Raw genomic sequence first — 23614 nt, 5'->3', positions numbered from 1 at the left:
CTGGACAGAGGAGGGAATTATTTCAGCCTGTCGGAGTCGATCCAGATCTGACTGTTCATGAGCAAAAAATGGTGAAAATGGGACATTTTTCCTGTTACTATTAGTTATCAAAAATGTATCTGATCTAATCAAGATCCTTGTGGATCGGCAGGCTTGGAGTGCGAGGCGTGATCTGAAAGAAAAACCTGGAGTGTCAGATGACAGCCACGTATCCATGAAGCCTAAAACACCCAGAACAGAGTTATTATACTTCCTCATCATTCTAGTCAGCTTCCAGAGAGGATTCAGTTTAAGTTTGATTCTTTAATTTATTTATTGAGGGTATTTGTCAGACGTCAGGTTTCAGAAGTTCAGAGTCAACATCTGCTCCACAAAAACTCAAACTGGAGACGTTTTCTCTGCATTTTATTTGATTGTAGTTCGTTTTTCAAGCACATCTTATTGTTTCAGATTTTTAAATCTTTATTTGGTTTTCCAGTTGTCTTTTTCTATAAAGATGACGTAGGTTCAGATATAACCGATTATGTGGAAAAAGTTAAACAGAATGAAATCCATCTCTAGGATATCTGTAGGACTACACGTGGAGCTCAGCGGTCGTTTTTTTAGCCTAGTTTTAGTTCACTGGAGCAGCGTCGACCCAGAACTCTGTTTAATTTTCAGAGATATTTATGAATATCGATGAAGAATCCACCGACTGTCAAACTGTTCACTCTCAGAGAATTTCACAGAGTTTTTTAGAAAACAGGAAACCAGCTGCTTTAGAGGAAAAAGAAACGATTCTCCCCCCTCTAAACAGAGCTGCTGCTGCCCCACTATCAGCCCCCTGTTATTAAACCCACGGCGGTCACGCCTCCTTCCTGCAGGTCATCATTGATCTGAACTCCAGGTGGATCAGATAAGTGCAGGTCGAACCCCAGGTCACAGAGCCAGCCCTCCTGCGGGGACAAAGACCACTCTGTGGGTCCCCCCTGTCAGGACCCCACCTGTGCTAAAGCCTGAAATACCTGCATGGAAAAAAAACCATGATAAGCTCCTGCTCAGGTATCACCTGATAGCCAATAAGAGCTGACCTGAACAGGATAAAGGTACCCCCCACCCCCCAGCCCCAGAGAGATAAACAGTTTTTGGAGCTCAGAGTTTATTCTGTTAGACAACAAGCATTAAAAAGGGTTCCTGCCCACCGAGGTGCGTCTCACTCCTGAACGTGGCACCGAGTTTAATGCTCACTGAACAAACCAGAAATCCCACAAATAAGGTAAGAGTTTCTTTGCTGTTTAAATCTGTCTTTGGTTTGGTCAGAGTGTGTGCATGTGTGCATACACAGTATGAAACAGCACCGCTATAAAGTGAGGACGTGTGAGTGTAACAGGCAAGGATAACGTTCATGTTAAGTCTTCAAAGCGCTCAACTTATCATTGCGTAGCGTTGCCTCTGATCACTGGATATGTGAGACAGCTTAAAAATCCATGGCAAAGGCAGTGCTGCAGCCCCTCTGGCCTTCAGCCTCTGACAGCTATCACAGCTAACAGAGGCTGATATTATTGAGCATTTTCACTCTGTAGTCAGAGACTAACTGATGGGTTTTTAGCTTTACACTGCACAGAATGTAAAGAGGTAATATTAGGGAAATGTTAAAGAAACTGAGAAGTTTCGTACGCTCATCATGAGCATGAATGTCATGGTGGATTGACTGTACACGAACGCTGTCCATCTAATCTGACTGAGCTGGAGCTGTTTTGCAAAGAAGAATGGGCAAAGATTTCAGTCTGTAGATGTGCAAAGCTGGTAGAGACAGACCCTAAAAGACTGGCAGCTGTAACTGCAGCAAAAGCTGGTTCTGCAAAGTATTGACTCAGGGGGCTGAATAATTACGCACACCCCACTTTGCAGTTATTTATTTGTAACAAATGTTGGGAATCATGTCTGATTTTGGTTCCACTTCTCACGTGTGCACCACTTTGTGTTGGTCTTTCACCTGGAATTCCAATAAAATTGATTCATGTTTGTGTACACTAGCTTAGCTAGCAGTGTCTAGCTAGACCCGTTACTGGTTACCAAAGTAATAAAACAGTCTACTGGATGTAGCATACAACATTACAAGTACACCGACAGTTGAAATATGGTGGCGAAATCTGGTCCAGTGATTCAAAGTAGTGTAAGTGAGGCCTAGCACACAGCTAGCAGCTGCAAGTGCCCAGTGATACCTGTCAATCAATGTGGCCACACCCCTAAACTTAAACCTTACCAGCATCCAAATAAATAGGTTGGCATAAATGTCACTCTGTATAGGTACAGGTGTTACGAAGGGTTAAACTACCCACAGAAACAGAAACTGTTTTTGAACCAGGCTGTTTATTTCTGTTCTGAACACTGGAAACACTTTTGAAGCCAGCCTCTAGTGGACATAAGAGGGACTGCAGCTTTTGGTTTTTAAATGTTGAATTTATTTAATTTAATTGGATTAAGGGAGCAGGTAGTGATCCATAAACACATGGGGAGTGATAGTGGAGCCTATTGCAGAAAAACTATAGGGGATAAATCAGGGTCAATACTATGACCTCAAATGAAAATCACGATTAATTGAACATTTTACCTTGATTTTGATGATCATAATCAATAATCAAACACACACCTTGATAGTTTACCAGGTTTGCACTGTGAATGTGATCTAAAGCTGGCACATTTGCTGCGGTGATATGACTGTAACAGATTGGTGGGATTACCTTGGGTCACTGAAACCATTTTTCACGTGATTTTCTTCTTTATGTTTGATGTTGTCTTCAGTAAAGATTAAAATTATGTCCATACAACAGAAACAGCATTTTTAACTATAATCGTCATCAAAAAGGAAAGTTCGAAGTCTATTCTTAAAAGTAGAGAGAGGGTCTGTCGCCCAAACCCACACTGGGAGCTGGTTCCACAGGTGAGGAGCATGGTAGCTTTTAGAAACGCAGGAGCGACAGGTAAGCCTGATCGGATTTGGTCTGATATGATGAGCTTGTGCACCCGACAGGAAGTTGAATATGAAAAAAAGCTTTCTCCATCTGAACGCAGGTACGAGTCATGTTCCTGATGTATATGTTTCTGCTGTCTGCTCTTCCAAACGGTGAGTCCCTCTGTAAAACTACATTATATAGGATCCATTTACTAGTTCTACACTAATAATGGATTGCATTTATATAGCACTTTTCTAGACCCTCAGAGCGCTTTACAATGCCACTATTCAGTCACTCTCACATTCACACACTGGTGGAGGCTACAGTTGTAGTCACAGCTGCCCGGGGACAGACTGACAGAAGCGAGGCTGCCATATCGCGCCATCGGCCCCTCTGGCCAACACCAGTAGGTGAAGTGTCTTGCCCAAGGACACAACGACCAAGACAGACAGAGCAGGGGATTGAACCGGCAACCTTGCAGTTACAAGATGATGGTTGCTTCCCAACCCCCTGAACCACGATCGCCCCGATATACATACATATAGTTTTACCTGCTGACTCAAAGATTATAAGGATAATTTACCAATCATTTATTAACTACTAAAGAGTCAGAAATGCCTTCAAAGCATGAATAAATCTTTGTGTCAGATTAGTGGTTGAGCAGAAACGTTATGTCTCCTTTAGTTTATTCATCTGTGTGTGCTGATGTGGAAAGATTTACCTTTGGTGTTTTAAAGGTTACATTTATGACCTTAATTGTTTTATTTATCCTTATCCAGCGCTTCCTGCCGGCTCCATCTTCTGTCCGGACCCGGAGGCATATCACATGACTGGTGAGAACAGAAGCAAACATTATGTAATAAAATGAATGGATAGATGGATAAAAATAGACAAAAACAGGACTGGAGGCAGAATGTGTATGAGAGGGGGTCAGAGGGCGTTACAAACTCTTATTGCTGTGGGGATGAAGGAGCTCCCGAAGCACTCAGATCTACAGTACAGTGAGAGGAGCCATCTGCTGCTCCTGTGCCCACCCAGGAGGCCACGGAGAGAGGGTCTACTTTAGTCCATCGCCCCCCTCTGCCACAGTTTTAAGTGAGTCCAGCCTCCTGCTGAGCACCAGGCTGGCGTTAGGCTGTTTGTGGTCATTTGTGTCATGCATTTCTTTATAAAATAGACATTGATGGTGACATGTCTGCTTTATGATCAGTCTCGTCCTCACATGTGGACCCCTGTGCTGCATCTTTAAATGAAGTATGGACTCAGGACTTTCAGTTTTTTCCAGCTGAGTTTTGCTGAGTCTTCGGTGTTACAACATGAGACTTAATTGTAGTGATAAAGGTACGGACTCGAAGCTGCGTTGTGTAAATTTCCTAAACCTTCATGGATCTACAGCAGCAGCAGTGTTCTCGACTTGGATAGCTCAAACAACAGTCGTAGACTTTCTGTGGCGTTGTGGGCTGTTGTTGACATCGAGGTCGAGAGGCTTTGATGTTCATTGCCTCCTATGGTCTTAATCTTCACTGTACCTGCATGTGGAGACCTGCAGTCCAAATAATCTTCCACCCTGTGTGCTTCTCTGGACTCGAGTTACCTGCAAACAGGATTATCTATGATTAAATCGCTCTGCTCTCCACCTCAAACTTTACAGAAGCTCTGCAGGTTCGATCTTCTCGCGGCCTCGGCGCGTTTGTTCATTCACCTTCCCTCATCTCTTCCTGCAGATTGTCTCGGGTTGCGCTTCACCTGGATACACTCGGTCTTCGATAACTTCCCCTCCATGCTGAGCTTTGTGTCGAAGCTGCACTGTGCGACGGGGATTTGCCCATGTGACCTGGAAGATTATGGCTGCTCCTGCAGATATGTGGCAGCTGGAAACCCCGTGGATGCTCTGGACGTGTAAGTAAGCCTCAGATCGCAGCGGGACTGCGGTTACAGCAGCTGCTGAATTTAAAATACGGCAAAATTGAATTCAGAGGCTGGAGGCAGGCAGGTGTGACGCGGGCTGGGAGAGTCTTCGCTGACCACCCCTCCCATTCCCATGGAAAATATTATTCATTATGCTGGAATCCCTCACAGGAGTTACAGTACAGGAAATGTCAAAATCAAGAGACAATAGCTTTAGGGTGGACTGGAATAATAAATGAAACCATGTACTTACTGTATTACATCTCTCAGGCTGAACACCTTAAAGGTCTGTCAAAGTCATCAAGAAGAGGAAAAAGCAACTCTGGGATGGTTGAAAATTTTTTGAGAGACTTTCCACTGTTTTCAACTGTTAAAGCTAACCTTTAGCTAAAGCTAACCTTTAGCAGTAGAAAGGTTAACTTTAGCTAAAACTAACCTAGAAATCTTCAGCAAGTCAAAAACTGCAGGCTAAACTAAACATTCAGTTTTAGACACTTTTTTCCTAACCTGGATCTGTATGATGCTATATGATGCTACAGAAGCCACACCCACTTGCTGGGGCAGCCAATCAGAAGAAACGTCACTTAAAAGGAAGGGTTGGACTAAAGGAGGAGGGGCTTGTTTCTGACAGAGCATTAATCGAGTCGCTGTAGTCAGGCCCAGGGTAAATAAATAAGGCTGATTATAAACTGTGAATCATGCAAAGCTGCCCTCACACAGTAAAGGAATAAAAATATGGAGATAGAAATGCATATATTGTGTCCCATTTAGGGAGGACAAAGCACTTTATTATTGTAGCTCCGCCCCTGCAACAGGGAAGGGGAGGAGCTACCAGTCAGGGAAAGGTGGATATGTTATCTACATAATAAAGTTCTGTACAAAATACTAAATTTGGTCAAATAGCTGTGAGCTCAGAGCTGAATTAATAATTGATAAATATAATTAATAAATATTATGACTTTTTCTTTTGAATGTTACATTTACAGCTGAAGTCACTTTTTTTATTCATGGGTTAAAAAATTAGCTCCTTCATCTCTGTGAAGCTAATCACTGTACTTGATAAAGAACATGTAGCCTCTGTTTCTGTGCCGTATCGTAGGAAACATGTTTATATGAAAATAATTATGACTATTTCTCAGATAAAAAAAAAAAAGGCAAAGACTTTTGTTTTAATCCCAGACTCGATTGCTTTGATGTACTTTTATAATAAGCCACTATATTCCTCTACGTATCTGCAAACACCAGCTGTAAGTGTATATGTGAAGAGCTTTTACTGTGAAAGGCACGTGCAGGAAGCACCCCTGCACTGAGCAGGTCGTGTTTCGCGTATCGATCGGACTCTCGTCATGTTATTCATCATTTCTTCTTTTTCCCGGTTTCCGTCTATAGTTGCTGCGAGGCTCACCGGCTGTGTTACCAGAACGCTGCCCCCTGCAGGCAGGAGCTGCCGCTTGCCCCGTACAACTTCAGCTGTGCGGCAGCTGCAAACACCAGCTGTGGTGAGACTTAGTTTATTTTGGGAAATGTGCTTGTTTGCTTTCACACTGGGAACCATCACAAGACTTTCGCTGCCAACAAAAAACAAGTTTTACTCACAGTGGAACCAAAGTTGATCGTTTTCACACGAGGAGTTTGTACAAAGTGAAAAGAAGCGATACAAAAGTGACTCCTCTGTATACTGACCTGCTGCTCCGACAGAGTAACACAGCAGAGTAAATAAAGACTGTGGCACTAGTACAGTGTACCAATGTGGCTCTTTCTGTCTTGAAGATGCTGCTGATTTGTGCCAGCAGAGGTTCTGTGAATGTGACCGGGCCGCCATCGACTGCATGACTCAGAGCCCGTACAACTCATCGCTGAGAGGCCTCGCCCACACGTCCTGCTCAGCTACAAATCAAACAGGTGAGACGAAGCGAAGTCGTCTCCAGAGCCAACATCTGGCTACGGTCTTTGGTTCCTTTGGATGTTTAGTCACTTCACTCATGTTTTATAAGGAACATATATATTCAGCTTCCTTCAGTGTTCCTGAAACCACTGCGTCTTTCTGTACATCTGCATTACAAGCAAGAAAATAAATCTGGCTCTCTTTATGGCACCAGTTTGGCAAAATGGGACCAAATCCATGACTCGTGCTGTGGAGGACGAGGAGGAGAGTGGATCAAAATCACTGATCAATACAGGTAATATAAAAATAACTCCAAAGACATAAATCGTGTGCAAACGGGTCTTCAGTGCAATAAAATACTGAACACACTGTGGGTGAAGCCTCAGTTTGAGTCTGTAAAAGGAGAGAAAAGAAGAATCGATGTCCTGCAAACTCACTGTGGAAACAGTTTGAGCCACTTAAAGTAAATCGAGGTACCGCAGACAGTTTTCAGTCACCAGGCGAGCAAAGAGAAACATGGATGCATCCAATTAAGTCTGGTGTTCTTTTAGCAGCAGCTCCTCTGCACACCCACACAGTTAGACCCAGACTCACAATCCGGCTGTTTGACTCGTTTCCAGCGGAGTTATTTTTACATTTAAAACCTGGTTTAGGTTTGTGTTTAACACTTTTCCTTGGACGTAACCTCAGACCTTTTTTATTATTATTATTTCAAATTTCAGACAGTTCTTTAACATCCATCAAACTTCCAGACTTGGTTTAAAATCGGCTCGATCTGAATCCTAAAACTGCAGTCGGAGATGGTCGTAACACGACGGCAGTGAAGCCGGGCTCTGTGCTTCAGTGCGCCTTCACATAAATCCTGATATGAAATGGTGAAGCCTGACTGTAAAAACAACAACTGTTGCAAGTAAAAAGAACAGTAAAATAAATATTTAAATTCTGAGTGTGCTGCTGTTTATTTGGTGGAGGTTTGCCCACAGCGGTCATGTCAGTGGGGGGATCTGTGAGTGTCACATTCCCGTGGCAGCGTGCTCGGTGTTGCTCAGATTTGAAGTTTATTTTTTCTCTGTAGAAAGAAGTTTTCTTCCCACACAGTGAACAGCGGACACTAATGTTTTTGTCACTTTTTACAGAATCAAACTCAAAGTAATGTGATTACTTCCACGCTTTAAAGGCTGCACGGTCGCACTCTCTCCTGCACTCCATGTTATCCATTGTTGATCTGCACACAGCTGTTGAGACACTCTCACAAACAAAATCACGGTTTAGTAACACAGTAACACAGCGTGCTTACAGGAAAGTAACAGTAATCTAATTACTTTTTTTGCAATAGTAATCCCTTACAGTAACGTGTTACTATCTCTGTGACATTCACGTAGGCCTTCTTGCTTTTTCTGTTTCTGATCTTTGATAAAATTAAAGGTAAGATTGTTGTTTTTTTTAATCTTGTTTACAAACTTGTTTCATTCTGGTTTTACTGGTTTTATTTGCTAAGACGTGGTTATGTGCTGGGTTTCAGAGGGTTCTTTGTTTTCAGAAACATCCAGGCTTAGTGTGGCACAGGTTCCTTTAGACTGATTTCTTCGTTTCCGACAGATTTTTAATTTGGTCTCAGAACATTTTGGAGAACTTTTCCACTCCGTCTGTGGATCTTTGGTCTCAGTGTTTCTGTCTCTTGACGTAAAGCCGGATGAATCGTTGATGCTGTGAGGAGAAAAACTTCTGCTCTCTTTGAAGATCTTTCTTCATGACTCTTGCTGTACGTTCGGCCTCGCTGTCCTTCTGAGCGAGGCTGATTTAATAAATTTTAGCAGTGAGCTCATTAGTCCTGCCTTTCTCCGGTGTGTCTGACAGAGCTCGCAGCTAACAGCGGTCTGAGTTTCTCATTAGTTTGACCGTGTGTTTCAGAGCTGCTCAGCGGCATCGAGGACACAGGTGAAGTCTTCAGAGCAGCAGGTAAGTCTGTGTGAAACTCTGAGGGCGCCGCGATCAGCGTTCCTGAGACGGTGCGTCACTTTCTGAGCGGGTCGGCGATGTCGCATCACAGGAAACGATTGATTGGGCAGAAACACAGACGGCTGAGTCACACCTCAGCCAATTAAAACAAGGACCTCTGGATGTTTAAGCTGCAGCTTCCTGCCCACATCCAGCTAAAAGAGAAAGAAACCAGTGATTGTTCAGACCTCCTTTCATCCATGTGTCCAGATAGAGATGTCACGTCGAGCCGAGCTGCTCGCCGCCTCAGAATCAGGAGAATCTGAAGTGAAGGATGTTATTAAAGCAGAAAAGTTCAGAGGGAGGTTTTTTAAACCTGAGGACGGCCTGTCACGCACGACAACCTGAGATCTGTCTGAAACTGAACCCACTCTGTTTAAACTCGAGATCAGCTCGAATTCACTTTATCTGCACGTCGAGGTCCATACGTTACACATATCTGTAAAGCAGTGCTTACATCCTTGGACTAAGTTTCTGATCACAAAGGAGATAAAAGAGAATATTGGGCTCACGTTGATCCTGCCGACACAAATCCAAACTGAGATATGAAGCATCACGTTAGCGCATTAATGTGTTTCCTTCTCTCTGCTTTGTTCGAGTGTATATTTGTGTGGAGAGGCTGAACTTCTCCTGTGTCTCTGCAGATGTTCTCCCAGCAGAAAACACCTCAGAAAGCTTTAATTTCTCCAGCTCGTCCTTCCTGCCAGCAGGTAAAACTCCTGTTTTTATGCTTCGCTTTACTTTCTACAACTCTGCACGTCTCCAGAGCAGAACAAAGTGAAATTTCAGGTTTTGGAGAGTTTTAAGATGCTTCCAGCCTTGAACTCGGAGTGCTCATAAAATGGACCTCCCTCCACTTCCTTTAAGAATTAATGGAGTGGAAACAGATTTCCTTTTCTGATGAAACAGATTTAACAATGTAGTCTGATGGTAGCTTTTACTCACTGCCATTTAAAGGTCAGACGTCTACAATCAGAAGCTCCTAATGAAGCTTGTTTTGGTCTTTAACCAAGAGGAAAACAACAATTTTGATCATGAAATCAGATCATGATCTGATGTGTGAGAACTAATCGCCTAAAAATAGCACGAACACTGTTACGAGGTTCCGTTTAGTCGCTCCGGTTAGTAAAGCGTGAAGCTTAGCAGGCAGCTACATGCACCCATCAGTCTGTCGTTCTAAGACAGACACAGAAAACATTAAGCCTTGATATTCTTGATATTCTATTTCAGTGATGGCGCCAGCCTTCGTTGCCTTTTGGTGTCCACACTTTTAAAGCCTCAGTGTGAACATTTCATTCAGTAAATAAAGAAAAATTAGACTCACACATTAAATAAAGCCAGAAAACATCTACCTGCATCCCAGACAGGTGAATGATGAATGAACTGTGACTGTCTCCTCAGCAGGGATGGACCCACCAACAACAGGCAGGGTGGATAACCAGAGTGACACCGAGGCCATGGAGTACAACCTCAGCACTCCAGCGCCGCTGATGCCTGCTGGTATGACCTCTAATTGGCCCTCGGGCCACAGGTTTAACTCGGCACCATCTGCGTGTTATCCTAATATTTCTCATTTTTCCAGAGGAGCTTGAGGAAGGTGCAGGAGGTGCAGCAGAGGTGGAAGAGGCAGAGATGACACACCTGAGTTATATCTCTAAAGGTAACGGTTACCTCGGTTACCTCACCGTCTCCCCTCCATCCTCTCTCTAGTACTTTTCTAGCAGATTACATTTGCTAGATGCTGACCGGCGGACAGCTTCCAAAGCAGCAGAAATAATTTCCCCGCTGTTCGACTCCTGCTGCTCGATGACTCACTTGGCTCAGACGTTTCCTGCTTTTACAGATCTGAATGAGAGCGCCGCAGAGGAAGCACTCGAGCAGGAAGAGATAAATGGGGATCAGATGACCCACAATCCTCCAGCAATCAGCCGGGGTGAGCCAGAAACACTCGGCGTCTCGATCACGACTGATAAATACAAACGTCCGCCTCGGGCTTAATATAAAGCAGCTCTTTTTATTTAAATGACGCGGTGTGCTTTATATGATCCCATAACTGAGCAGTGATTCATCCGGCGTCTAATTCATAAAAGATTTTCTAAATGAGGAACGTGTCCTCGTCTGTGGACAGAGGAAACTTTCTCGGGTGCAAGTTGGAGCCAGAAAAACCTTCGTTAAACTGGCTTTTTATGTGCAGAAATATTATTAATCATAATCTCACTTTGGAGTACCACAAAAGAGAAACTTGCAACTTCATCCAGTCAAACTTTAAATGGATATTAGTGTCTCTGACTTTTTGTGTGCAACAAAACTAAAGTATTTATGCAAGGTGCAGTTACAATACAGATCACTAATAATCATAAAAGCATAACTGATTAAAAGTGGCCGATTTCCCCCCTCAAGGCCACCTCCTTCCACACCTGTGGGCAGCTTCCAGCCCCACAGCCCACAGGGAGCTCTGAAACCTGATTAGACACCAGCGTCTTATTTTTCACAAGTGTGTTTGTTCCAACTGGGTCTGTGATGAAGTTACCCCACAAGCAAGTTTAAAAAGAAGTTTTTAGCTGCTTTTAAAAGAGACCACTGATTTCAAGAAAAGCCTGTGGACTGATGCAAACCCTCCTCCTGTTTTAGTTCCCAGCCTCATACGCTGTACAGCCAGTAGGCCCTGATCACATGACCTCAGGGACCTGCTGGCGTACTGTACGCTGGTGATAAATGTCGAAATCAGAATCTTAAAGTGGACTCTAAAGTTACTTTTTGTTTGAAAGGTGAGTCAAAAATTAAGATTAAATGTTCCTTTTTCAGGAAATTAAGATTCCTAAAAGAAGATTCAGCAAATGTAGCAAGAAGACACTGTTTCTGTTTTCTCTTCACAAGTGGGGGAAAATGACTGAACCCTCTATTTTAATAGCGTCTCAGCAAGATCTGCAGGTTAGAAACCTCTTGGGGTTTAAAAGAAACATAGAGCTGAACCTCATCTGCAGAGCAGTGACAAGAAATGTTCTTAAAAGTGTCAAAATGTGCAGAAGAGGGAGCAGAAACAACAGGATAGAAACTGCAAAGGCACCAAAACGGAACCTTGTGGCACACCGAAGGCAAGAGAAGTGAGACAGGACTTCAAAAATACAGACAGAGTATCTGTGATGTGATGACGTTATAATTTTATCTCTTGCAGATTCAGGTTTGCGCGTTCATGGCGAAGAGACGCCAACTGAAGCAGAATCCGAGCTGACTTCTTCACTGAGCTCCGCCACTGAAAACGCACAGGTGAATCAAACGGGAGCATCAGCGCCGCTCGGTCACATTTTACCATCGACTCCTCCCACTCCTCCTACAACTCCCAGAGAGCTGACATCAGCAGCCGTGGAAGAATCAGCCGAGACAGGTGATGAAGAAATACTTATCCTTTTATGATGTGTTGATTATTTTTATTTATCTCAAATTATAGATGATGCAAAAAGAATTAAAAGGACAGGGGTGTGGTCAAAGCAGGGGCTTAAGGTGGCACCGCCCTCACCCCCAGAGAGTTGAAGATTAGATTGTCCATATGAGAAAGTTACAATGAAGCCAAAACCAGATTGTTCCAAACATTTGTATCTTTAATTATTTCAAGAGCTTTAGTTGTTTGTCCATGACACTGCCCTCTGGTGGCGGTACACATGTACAACAGTCTGCAGAGCTCTCGTAGGCCCGGTGCACAGCCATGATGACCCCTCAAAACATGTTTATGGAGACAGGAGATTCATTCACAATGAAAAAAATCAGCCCAGCATGATGAATTTTTAACCAGCTGTCAAGTAGTTTGGTTTATTTATGTAGTTTTATTTTTCTGAATTCCTGTGACTGTGGATTGTTTGGGTATTTTTCTTTGTAGTTACTGGCTGGATTGAGATTGTTGTATTTTGCCCTTGTCTGAGTTTGTGTGAGACTCTGTCTTAGCACCAGAAGTCAAATAAAGCACTGAAATGAAGCTCTTTTGCCTCCTTATTAACAGGTTTAATCTTAGCCTCAACAACAACCACCACGAGTCCCTCTGAGTCATCTGAGGAGGAAGGAAATGGGAAAGAGGAGGAGGACAATGAAGAGGAGCAAGAGTCTGGTGAGCACTGTGAGTTCATACTGTATGACGGGAACTAAAGAATAAATCAGGCCTTTGTGAGTCCCAAAAGACTTCAGTTGGACTCATTGGGAAGTTTGAATATTCATGTTTCTTTTCTTCATCCTCAGTCTTTGATGTGCTCAAAACTACAACAATGACAACAGCAGCAACACCGTCAGCCCCAAGGAAAACTCCTCACACAGGTCAGTTTGTCACAGGGGGACAGAAATATCAGCTTTATCTATAAAGTGCCACTGCCAACAATTATCAGACTACGAGACAGACAGTCATCTATGAGCAGCATTTGACTGCAGTGGGGAGAAAGAGCTTCCTTTTAACAGGAAGTGGTACCTGTACAGCCCTCTGTGCAGTTAGGAGGAATTCAACTGTTTAAACCAAAACTGTTTATTGTATCAAGCTGTGAACATCTTTATTTCTTATTGTGAACATGCAGACTGACTCACTGTTGGAGCCTCAAGTGGCCACTAGAGGAACTGCAGTTTTTGACATTTGCTTCATTTTTAGCTGCTTCGTTCTAAACTGCATATTTTTCTGCAGCTATTCTGCAGCTTCCCTTATGAAGTTATATCAACTGTTATGTCAACATGCACGGTCTATAAAAAAATGGTACGTACAATTTTGTCATAATATTAAACTTTGACCCTCTCGCTATAAGGATGGCCAGGAAGGATATTCTGTCCTGCGTACTGCGACGTATAACAGGATGGAGTAGTACCCCCTGGTATTTGACAAACTATGACATATGTATGCTGAAAAATGAAGCCTAAGAAAAAAAAAAACAAAAGCTGCAGTTCCTCTAATGTCCACTTGAGGCAGGCTCCAAAATTGTGTCAGTCGCTGTAGACTGACATATACAGCAGAAATAAACATTAACACGCTGCTGCAGAAATGGTTTTGGTCTCTATGAATGGTTTAAACCATTGCACATGTACAGGGAAGGTGAAAGTTTACAGTTTATGCTTATCAATCGAGCTAGTTAGCTTTAGCTGTTGACATTAGCAACCACCATCATATTCAATTATGGTGACTTGTTATGAAAATCTGCAGTTTTTCAGAATGCTAACAGTGAGGCCAGAGTCCAGAAATCAGTAAGCCATGTCACAGTGGCTGCTTCCATCTTTTAAATACAGTTTGTCTTTTCATGTAACAAAATGAGTCTGTGCGACTCCTTTGTGGGTTTTTAAGTTGTACAACACAGAGGAGTAAGGTGTGACTCTAATCGACGCAGGCACTTCACCGGGAGTCTTTGTCCTTCAAATAAAAGAGACGTGATTCGGATTTAGACTCTTTCCTCGCCGCTGCTTCGCAAACACACCGAGAGCTGCCAAATGGTTTGATCGAGTGTCACAACCCCGCTGCCGGGTAAAAAACATGTAACTATTGAAGTGGTTATTTTCCTCTCCTCGCGTCTGCAATTACGCAGCGAGGCTTTGACAGGTGTCTGAGGGGCCTCGCTCGCTCAGAAATCACCGGGTATATTTTTAATTTCAAGAAGAAAAAGAAAAAAGACCAGTTCCAGCTCTTTCTTTAATGCCGGCGTTAATCAAGTGGATTGCATTAACGTCTCACTTCTGACAGCCTTTGTGTTGTGCGCTCTTCAGAAGGTGGAGGAGGTGTCAGCTTCACATTAACACCAGCACCACCTCCAGCTTCACAGGAGAGAGGGGAGGGAGGTGTCAGAGAGGAGACGAGCTCTCCGAGGCCCGCTGAAGGTCAGCTTGTTTTTCTTTAGCAACAAGCAGGCATTTCATTACAGAAACTTTCGGAGGAGGAAAAATCTGACCTTAATGTACAGCGAAACGTTCAAGGATGTTTGCTCTTTGGCTTTCTAGCAGAGGGCTGGATGAGCTGACCGATATCAGGCAGCTGCAGATAGGAAAGGGCTACGTGCTCTACAGAGCTACCGATTTTCTCAGTTTGGCTGTTTCCACGTTTCTAGTCCTCATTCCTGGTGAAACTTCCCCAGTTTCCAGCAATTTTTCTCAAACATCAGCCTCCTACTAACAAACATGTACATTCTTTACAATTTCAGGAGAACTAGTGAGATGGGAAACAGCCAGTGTGGTTTAGTCGAGGTGCAATTTGTGGGGAAAAGAATCAGCGTGGAGGGTTTTCATGTTTTAGAGACATTTGTGGGCCTGTAGACTTTGAAGCCTGGTGTCTTATTACTGCTGCCACTGTAACATTTACAGAATAATTCAACTTCAACCTGACAAAGTAAATGTAAAGGCACTTTTTAGGTATTTTAAAAACTACAAGAAGCGAACAGAATATAAAAAAACCCCAAACAGCAGGACTTTATGTCCAAAACGTTTGTGTCCTTCGTTAAAGAGATGTCAGCTGAAGCTGAACTAAAGCTGGGCTGTACATTAGTGTAATACCAGTGTGAACCACAAGATGGTGCAAAGTGTCTGGTGAAGACAGAGGCAGGGATAAAAACATTAGTGCATGCACAAAAACACATCTAATCATCTTTAAAATGCTGCCCTCTGGTGGTGAAAGGTTTACCTTCAACAGAAGATCATTAAAATAAGCGACACTGATGATTGCATTTGCAAAAATATTTAAGTTTTGGTACAAAAGTTTGTCCTTTGCTCGTGCAGACAAACATAAACGATGTTATTTTAACATGCCAGAAGTGCTCGGTCCAACCGCAGGTGAACTTTAATATCAGAGACAAATATTCACAATGTAACAACACAGCAAGCTGTCAGCATACACATCAGTGTATATCACAGCGAGCAGTGCGAGCTCCCTGCAGCTTCCCAAAAAATCCTCCTTTTATTAGACTGAAAGTGAACACAGCAATTATTGAGATGGCAGCAGAGGCCAGCTGACCCCGTCACCAGCATATTCACCCACAGCCTTTAAAGCGACTCATTGAAGGAAAAAAAGCTCCTGCTCCCCCCCACAGTGTACTCTTTGTTGTTCAGCTATTTTCTCCCCTGAATCTTTTTCCACAGAGTCAGAAAGTGCAGAGCTGGATCACCTACTGAGCGACAGACTTTCTGGCTTTTAATGTGTATAAAGCTGTCATCTAGTTTAATATTGTAAGGTACAGACCTGAAAATATCATGGAAACAAACCTGATAACTCAACAATGAGCAGCACTTGGTGACAAAAATAAAAAAGTCTGTGGCAGAACGAGGCACAGATCAGATCACTGAGTACAGAGAACATAAAAGCTGTAATTACTAAAATTATTCACCGTTTTGTCAACTTTGCCCCAAAACAAAGTTCAAAATCAGTGTTTCCTGCATGTTTCACAACATTACGGCTTCATTAATCACGCTGCTTCATGTTACAGGCTGAATAACCAAAAACAAAGTCAAAGCTACATTTTTACTACAATAACAAACACACCTTCGTGCACACGTGTCAGCGCCACAGCGTGGTTGGTTTCTTATTTCAGCTGCTGTCCAGGTCCAGGTGATCTCTCTCCTCAGTAAGAGAACAAAGCATTACAGTAAGCCGGTGGGTGATGATGGGAAATAAAAAAACATTCTGAGCATCCTCGTGGTCGCTCTGCTCACCTGACCGGCTCAGTCGCAGAATTTCATGTGAAGGCTCAGACATCAGCCTCTGCTGGAGTTTGAAGCAGGAGTCGATGTTCGCTCTCTCCAAGTTTATTGTAAGTGGTCAGGAGGGCTGATTAGGGAGGGACTCCTCACTCTGACCTGCTTCCCAGGCCCACAGATCACAACCAGAGTCACAACACAGGCCTCAACCAGCAGCTCGCTCCCACAAACCAAACCAGCGAGAACCACCACCCCTCCTGACGACTCATCAGAGGAAGATGCCACACCTCCTCTTCCTCTTCCTCCTGCTGCTGCTTTCAGTCTTCAGAGTCAAGGTGAGAAAGGCCCAGCTCGCCCCGCCCCGATGGGGATGAATTAGCATTTAAGCCGACCTGTGGGTGTGAGAATTTAATGACATGTTTGCACCGTCTTTGAAATTTGCATCTGTGCCATGAAATGTCAGGATCACTTCAATCTGCAGGAGTCTGCTTGAGCCGGCTCATCAGAGATGTGTGAGGAATATTTAAATGAAGCGAGGGGAGCCACAAAGCCTCCGGGGTGATCTTCACAGCACGTTTTCTCACATTTCTTTTTGTTCTGTTGCATTTCAACACAAAAATAGTTTTTGTTTGTTTTTAGATTTACAGTTTTGAAAGTTGTGCTTTCATCCCAGAACAGCGTGCGGTCCACTGAAGAAGACTTCCAAGTTTCCCATTAAAGACGGATTCTGTGGTGGATTCAGACTGACAGCTTCCAGTTTAGCTAGGAGTGTTTAACTTTATCCATCAGGGTAACTGCCAGTCAAAGTTTAGACTTATTTATTCTAAAGTAAGCCCTCGCCTTTAACCTCTTAGGCTCATTTACTGGACTCTACATTTTCTGTTTCTTTAAAAAAAACAAAAAAAAAAACAACCCTTTGCGTTACATTACAAACTGTGACACCATGGGTGCAGTGGGTAGCTGGATTGCTGACTTTACAGGAGGGATCTAAGGCTTGTTTGAGTAATTCAGATTCCTACTGCCACCCACTACAGGAGATGGACTTCAGTTTGTGTGGCTTTAAACATTTATAGTTTTATTTATACAATCTGATATACGAGATCAGAAAGTGAAAAACCTCAGCAGTCTGTGTTCTGTTTACCATCTTCTCAGTGAGACCAGGGCAATGCAAGTTTCACCGTACGCCATTAAATCATTTTCCAGGGTAAAACTGATGACCTGAACTGGTGACTGGTGCCAACTTTGTCCTCCTCCCCCAAATACAAAAAACAATAGAAGGATTTTCGATTCAATTCAATGTCATTTATATAGTGCCAAATCACAACAGTCACCCCAAGGCCAAGCACTTTGGCGACAGTGGGAAGGAAAAACTCCCTTTTAACAGGAAGAAACCTCGGCCAGAACCAGGGTCAGGGAGGGGCGGGGCCATCTGCTGCAGGTGAGAGAAGGATGAGCTTTTTGACAGACTGGAGTAGTTTCAGCATTTTCAAAGAGGTACGAGTAAAAAGAATGTAACAGGACGTCTGTGGAGAGATCTAAAGACAGCCACCACAGACCAGAGGTGCACGAGGAGATGACCCTGAATGTGAGATCGACCAAATCAGGCCTGGTAGCAGAGTGGAATCATGGGAATGTGACAGTAGCTTCCTGTACAGCAGCAGCATTACATGTGCATGCAGTGGCACCGTGTGGAGCTGAAACCTGTGACTGTTCGAATGCGAGGGCAGACTTTTAATCACGTTCTCACAGTGAGGGGCCGTGCTCCTCAAAGTCTCAGTGAGTCAACCTGCACGATGGGATTCCTGCAGAAAGCTGACAGCTACCGTTCTGTCGTTTCAGGTGAAACGCTCCCAACATCTGCATCAACCACATCATCAGCGGCTACAGTGAGAACCATCGCAGAGACGACACAGAGGAGACCGGCCACCTCCGTCACACCGCGGTGGGAGGTCCACACCCGAAGCACAACAGCAGCGGTTTTAAAACCTCCGCCACACTCCACCGCCGAGGCTGGATCCGAGGAAAAGACCGGAACAATGACGGTCAAACCTCAGAGTGTGGAAGGAGGAGAGGAGGACGACTCGCGGGAGAAAGACTCGGACGGTAACGTCTGACCAGACGCTGGTTAAACTTCATAAAATGCAACATTTTCCCCATCAGGAGGCCTTCTGCCTTTCTCCTGTCTGACCTCTTCGTTCTTCTCTGACTCGACAGGTTAAATGAAAATTCAGATGAAATGAATAAATTAAGCATTTTTCTCTCAGGGGTTCAATAAAGTTAATTATGTTTCAAAGGGTTATGGAAGTTAAATTAAGTAATCTGTGACCTGTAATGACAGCCAGGCTCATAACTGACAGGAACAATAAATGTTATTTTAATAATATCGAGGTCTAAGCTGCGAAATAGGAAGAGAAAGATCCCCAAAGGAGCAAACACACGAACACACAGCAAACGTCTAAGTGCTGATGGGGTTGAGAATGAGGCTTTTTTAGATTACACTTGCTGAAACACTGGTTTCTTAAGCTCAGAGGTATAAAACAGGAAAAACACTGTTTTTAACTCTGTGGAAAAGACATGTTAACAGACTGCTGTGCAGAAGCTGTTCAATAAATGTAGAAGAATAGTCACAATAAAACGGAAAATTAAAACCGAAACTCCCAACTTTGAATCTAATATTTGAGATTTTAAGTACAAAAACGCAGAAATGGGCAGCGTTTTACAAGCAGGTGTGTCGTTACTCTGCTGATATTTCTTATTAGCGCTATACGCTCATTTCCTTTTACCAGGACGCCATCAAAGAAGAGTGTTTGTAAATGACTGCAGGGTTAAACTAAAGACAATATAAAACATGGACGTAGCTCCAGGTCAGAAAAATTAAGCAGAGGCAAAAGTTCATTCATAGCCTTTCCTTTTTTTGTTTTCTTTAGGTCACGAGCAGTTGTCCAAGCATTTCACTACATATCGTACTGTGTATGACTGTGTACGTGACAAATAAAATTTGAATTTGAAAGTACCTTAAACCTGCATCTATGTGGAGGCCACCAGATGGCGACGGTGTAGCTGCACGTCACTCATTCTGGGTCATGTTTTTGCAAATAAATTTAGTAAATCTCGGTTGCATTAAAAAAAAAAAAAAAGGAGGATTAGCTGTAGTGTCAAACTGCATTTTCATTGGCACAAGTCATTAGCCAATGAGCATTCGGTTCAACTGGCAGACCCGCTGCTCCTCAACAAGATGGTGCGAACGCTTAACTTGAGTCTCCGAAACAATCGGGTGATGTTACCATAGCTACGTCCCTGTTTTATAGTGTCAGTGGGACACGTGGACTCACTGCGCCATCTTATGGTAAAAACTGGTATTGCACAAATGTACAGCTCCGTTCTAGCTCAGCTCGAGTTGCTCACTCTTCAAACAGCAGATATTTTCATCAGATGACAGTTTGGTGGAGCCGTTTCAAGCCAATTTCCTCCAGAACCTTTAGTGCCAGGTCCTGCAGCCCTGTACATGTGGCTTTTTAAAAAAATCACATCAGTGGATCCATGCCAGGCGATGGGAACACCTTTTTATACTGTGAAGTCTTTAATTCTTGCAGATGTCTTTAAGGCCCTCCAAACAAGATGATTAGGAGTGTAGTAGCACCTAGAGACGATTGAGTATCAATAAAGTTTAGTGATTTGTAAACTGGCAAAATTACAACAAAGTAGATGAACGATTGAGGATCCTGCTGGCTGACTTGTGAGGGGATGGTAACGCATTGGGTGGAACTTCATCCATTACGGACCAACCATTAGCTACAACGCTTTAAATGTGGAACAGTGCTCCTCACCTGATCATCAAACCGGGAGTTGCGTTTGAAATTTATTTCTGTATTTTTTCACTGCACTTAAGTTCCACAGATCCATGTAAATGTCAACCATCTTTGACTCTGTACTCGTGCAGTGCTTCTTCATCCTCTTCTGAAGCTCGCGGCCGCTGCTTGGAGGTCACGCTTTTTTAAATGTGCCGTTTCTCTGTTGGCAGACTGGTTCGCTCCTCAGAGGAGGGCGGTGCCGTTCTTCGCCTGGTCCCTGCTGGAATCTGTTGGGCTGACTGACATAGACCTGCAGCCAGACACCAAAGGTAACCACGGATAGCTGCACTTCCAAAGTGAGTGGAGCTCTTCACTGATGGCTGAGCTGAGATCTTTGCGTCCTCCCAGCAGAATGCAGTCGCTCCTTCAGCGTGTACGCCAGCGACGGTCAGTCCAGGCGGGAGATGCCGGCGCTGGGGGAGATGCTCCACTGCCTGACGGGACGCTGCCCACACGAGTACGAGATGTACGGCTGCTACTGTGGACAGGAGGGCGGCGGTCAGCCTCTGGATCAGCTGGACAGGTGAGCTGTGTTGAGGAATAAGAATTGGGACTGTCCATGAAGACGCCGACAGCTGCGTCAGGGTTACCTGATTCTCCTTAACAGTGCGATAGTTATCAGCGCACAAACACATCTGCTGCTTTTCACATCCTTCATACTTTCATGGTGTTATGGTCTAAAGTTTAAGTGTGTGAGTGCTGCAGAGACCCTGATGACTGACTCCTGCTGGTCTCCATCAGGTGCTGCTTCTTCCATCATTGCTGCCTGAAGCAGATCAGCTCGATGGGCTGCAGGCCGGAGAGGAAGCTCAACGCTCAGATCTCCTGTGAGAACGCGAAACCACGATGTGAGTACGACAAATCCCTCGAAACCAAAGTCTGCTGCACTGCTGACATCAGATCAGTTTCACACCTGATTCTCATATTAATGTAAATATTTAACCTGCAGCTGCCACAGAGGAAGAAAAAACACGGTTCACCTAAATCTCGTGAGAAACGATTTCCACTGTAGGGAGGTTCTCTGGTCTTCCTGCAGATTCATGTTTTCTGAAAAGCTCGTGTTTTTTGTTTATGAAACGTTATACTGAGCTTCTGTTGGTGTATCCAACATTTAGCTATAATTAATTTCTTTGCTATCAGATAAGACGGGTATTACCAAATCCCTGGAGAGCCATGAGTTATTTTCCCCTCCAGTATAAATTAGAGCTGATGGGACCTGATGATGTGTGTAGTCAGCTCGGCTTCCTGTCTGGCATCTTGAGCGTTGTTACCAGACGTGAAGGGAGGAGCGAGGTGGTAGCTCTCCTTGCTTCCAGGGTAATGGTCAGCTGTCATAAGGTTGCTGTGCTTTCAGGTACAGCAGCCTTATGACAGCCTGGATTTGCAGTATGATGTTGTTGTTATTTAAAAAAAGCGCATCATCATATTCGACTTCCTAGACCTCTAAAGCGCTTGTTGGCCTCTCCATCTGATCCCTCCTCACTCTGCTCAGGTCAGGGGGTCACTGTGTGCGACAAACTACAGTGTGTATGCGACAAAACCACAGCAGAGTGCATGGCGGCTGCACACTTTAACCACAGCCTGCCGGCGCCGCAGTGCCACGGGTCGACGCCCCCCTGCCGCCGAGCCAGCAGACCCCCCAAACCTCTGAGGGTCTCCCCCCAGTCCAGCGAGGAGTCGGACATGGAGGTCGGGGACGCCAGCAGTGAGGAGGACACGGCTGCGAACACACCTCCACCTCTGCAACCTCCTCACAGGTGAGCTTTTGATTTACAGCAGGAAAAGCAGGTAAACGTGTGCGAAGGTGATGATTCAAACAACTACGAAGATGACAAATGAACAACATTTGGAATAAAGATTTATTGAATATTTCCATGTAATCGAATGGAGCTTCAACAAACACCGACACAAAGTTCGTCCCGTCAGTGCCGTGCTGATTATCAGATCCTTTGATCTTTCAGCTGCTACTTTGTTTCCACTTTTACATCATTTAAAAACAGATTTGCAGACGCTAACGTCAGAAAGCCACAAAATGAAGATCTCACTGTTTTTCTTAATAAAGAAAATCATATAGATAATTTTAATTTTTTTTTTTCATGCAGTAAGGTCCTAATTTTATATTCTAATATCACAACACAAACAACATGAAATTAAAAACAAATCTCTCTCCGCAGCCATGACAGCTCCCACCTGAAGGACGCCGACAAGTCGACTCCTTCTGCTGGATCACCCGGAGGCCTGACACATCCTCCTCCTCTCTCTCCCCCTCCTTCTCCTGCTGCCTCCAGTGAGGAGAGCGGGGAGCGACCGACACTCAGCGGGGTTCAAACCCAGAACCCGAGGCCGAGTGCAGGGCAGGGCCAGGGGCAGCAACCGGGAGACAGAGAGGAGGAGGAGGAGGAACAAGAGGGTGGAGAGGAGGAGGAGAAAGATGGAAAAGAAGAAGAGGAAGAGGAGGAAACGGAGAAAGAGGAGGAGGAGGAAAAATAGAAGCTAAAGAGTTCCTTCTCTGTGACAGTCGTGATGTGAAGTCATTTTGGGGCCTTGCTGTGTCACAAGCTGGACTCAACGTTTTCTGACATCTTTGATTCAAAAAAGAAGAAAATCAGTTTATTTACTTTGATTTTTTTTAAACACATGAAATGAATCTGTTGAATAAATGACGGCAAACACGCCTCTCTGGGATCTTCCTCTGATTGGTTCAGAGAGCCGACAGTAATAAAGACACGACGACTCAACAGCTTTGATAGAAACACTTTAATCTCAATGCACATTTTTCTATTTCAATAGAGGCTTTGTAATGAAGCGCTGAGGCTCTGCTGCTGCCGAGCTTCACAGAAACAATGTGCACTGAACGCTTTGTGATTTTGTTCAGTCGATGAATCAAAATGGAAAATAAAACATGAAACTACTTCCAGCTTCTTACGTTTCCTGCTTTTCTCTGTTCCACGTGATTGGGAACTGAGATTCGGATGTTTCAGGAAGTCCCTTTGAATTTCTAAGACCAAATTAATCAAACGTGACAAGATAATCTAAACTCACATACTTCCTGACTCACTGGAGCTTTGTGCAAACAGCAAATCCAGGTTTGGGAAAAGTGCAGTTCCTCTTATGTCCACTTGAGGCTCCAGAAGCAGCTGAGGTCACGTAGCTGTAGTTTTGTCATTGAGATGAAAAGTTGAAAGAAATGCACCAAAAGAACAATGAAGGTGAACGCGTGAAGCAGCAGCGGGAGCCTCAGCACCATCTAGTGGTTAAAACCATCAGTGTGATTGAAACAAAGCCGAGCTATAGCAAGTTTGTCACTGTGAACACGGACGCGACGCCTTTAATCTCTAAAACTGGCACAAAAATACATCAGAAACATAAAAAAGAACATCGGAAGCTTTTTTTTTTTG

At 43.9% G+C, this 23614-nt stretch overlaps 1 protein-coding gene across 1 annotated transcript; it reads left to right on the top strand.

The window, feature by feature from the left end:
• The first annotated feature begins 4 nt into the window (after positions 1–4).
• Positions 5–23400, top strand: oc90 (otoconin 90). Its single transcript, XM_042225548.1, has 21 exons — positions 5–1255; positions 3055–3106; positions 3716–3769; positions 4661–4835; positions 6234–6343; positions 6615–6746; positions 6944–7024; positions 9372–9437; positions 10132–10227; positions 10310–10387; positions 10571–10660; positions 11903–12112; positions 12722–12835; positions 12955–13029; positions 16536–16700; positions 18205–18468; positions 20387–20485; positions 20568–20739; positions 20958–21064; positions 21709–21973; positions 22391–23400. The coding sequence occupies exons 1-21, from the start codon at positions 1220–1222 to the stop codon at positions 22704–22706; spliced, it is 2757 nt and encodes a 918-aa protein (XP_042081482.1). The 5' UTR covers positions 5–1219; the 3' UTR covers positions 22707–23400.
• The last annotated feature ends 214 nt before the right edge of the window (positions 23401–23614 follow it).

This window comes from Haplochromis burtoni, unplaced genomic scaffold (genome assembly GCF_018398535.1).
Source record: "Haplochromis burtoni strain Fernald_Lab_line unplaced genomic scaffold, NCSU_Asbu1 Contig_175, whole genome shotgun sequence".
In the NCBI taxonomy this organism is placed as follows: Eukaryota; Metazoa; Chordata; class Actinopteri; order Cichliformes; family Cichlidae; genus Haplochromis; species Haplochromis burtoni.
This window is presented reverse-complemented; position numbering and strand designations above follow the sequence as displayed.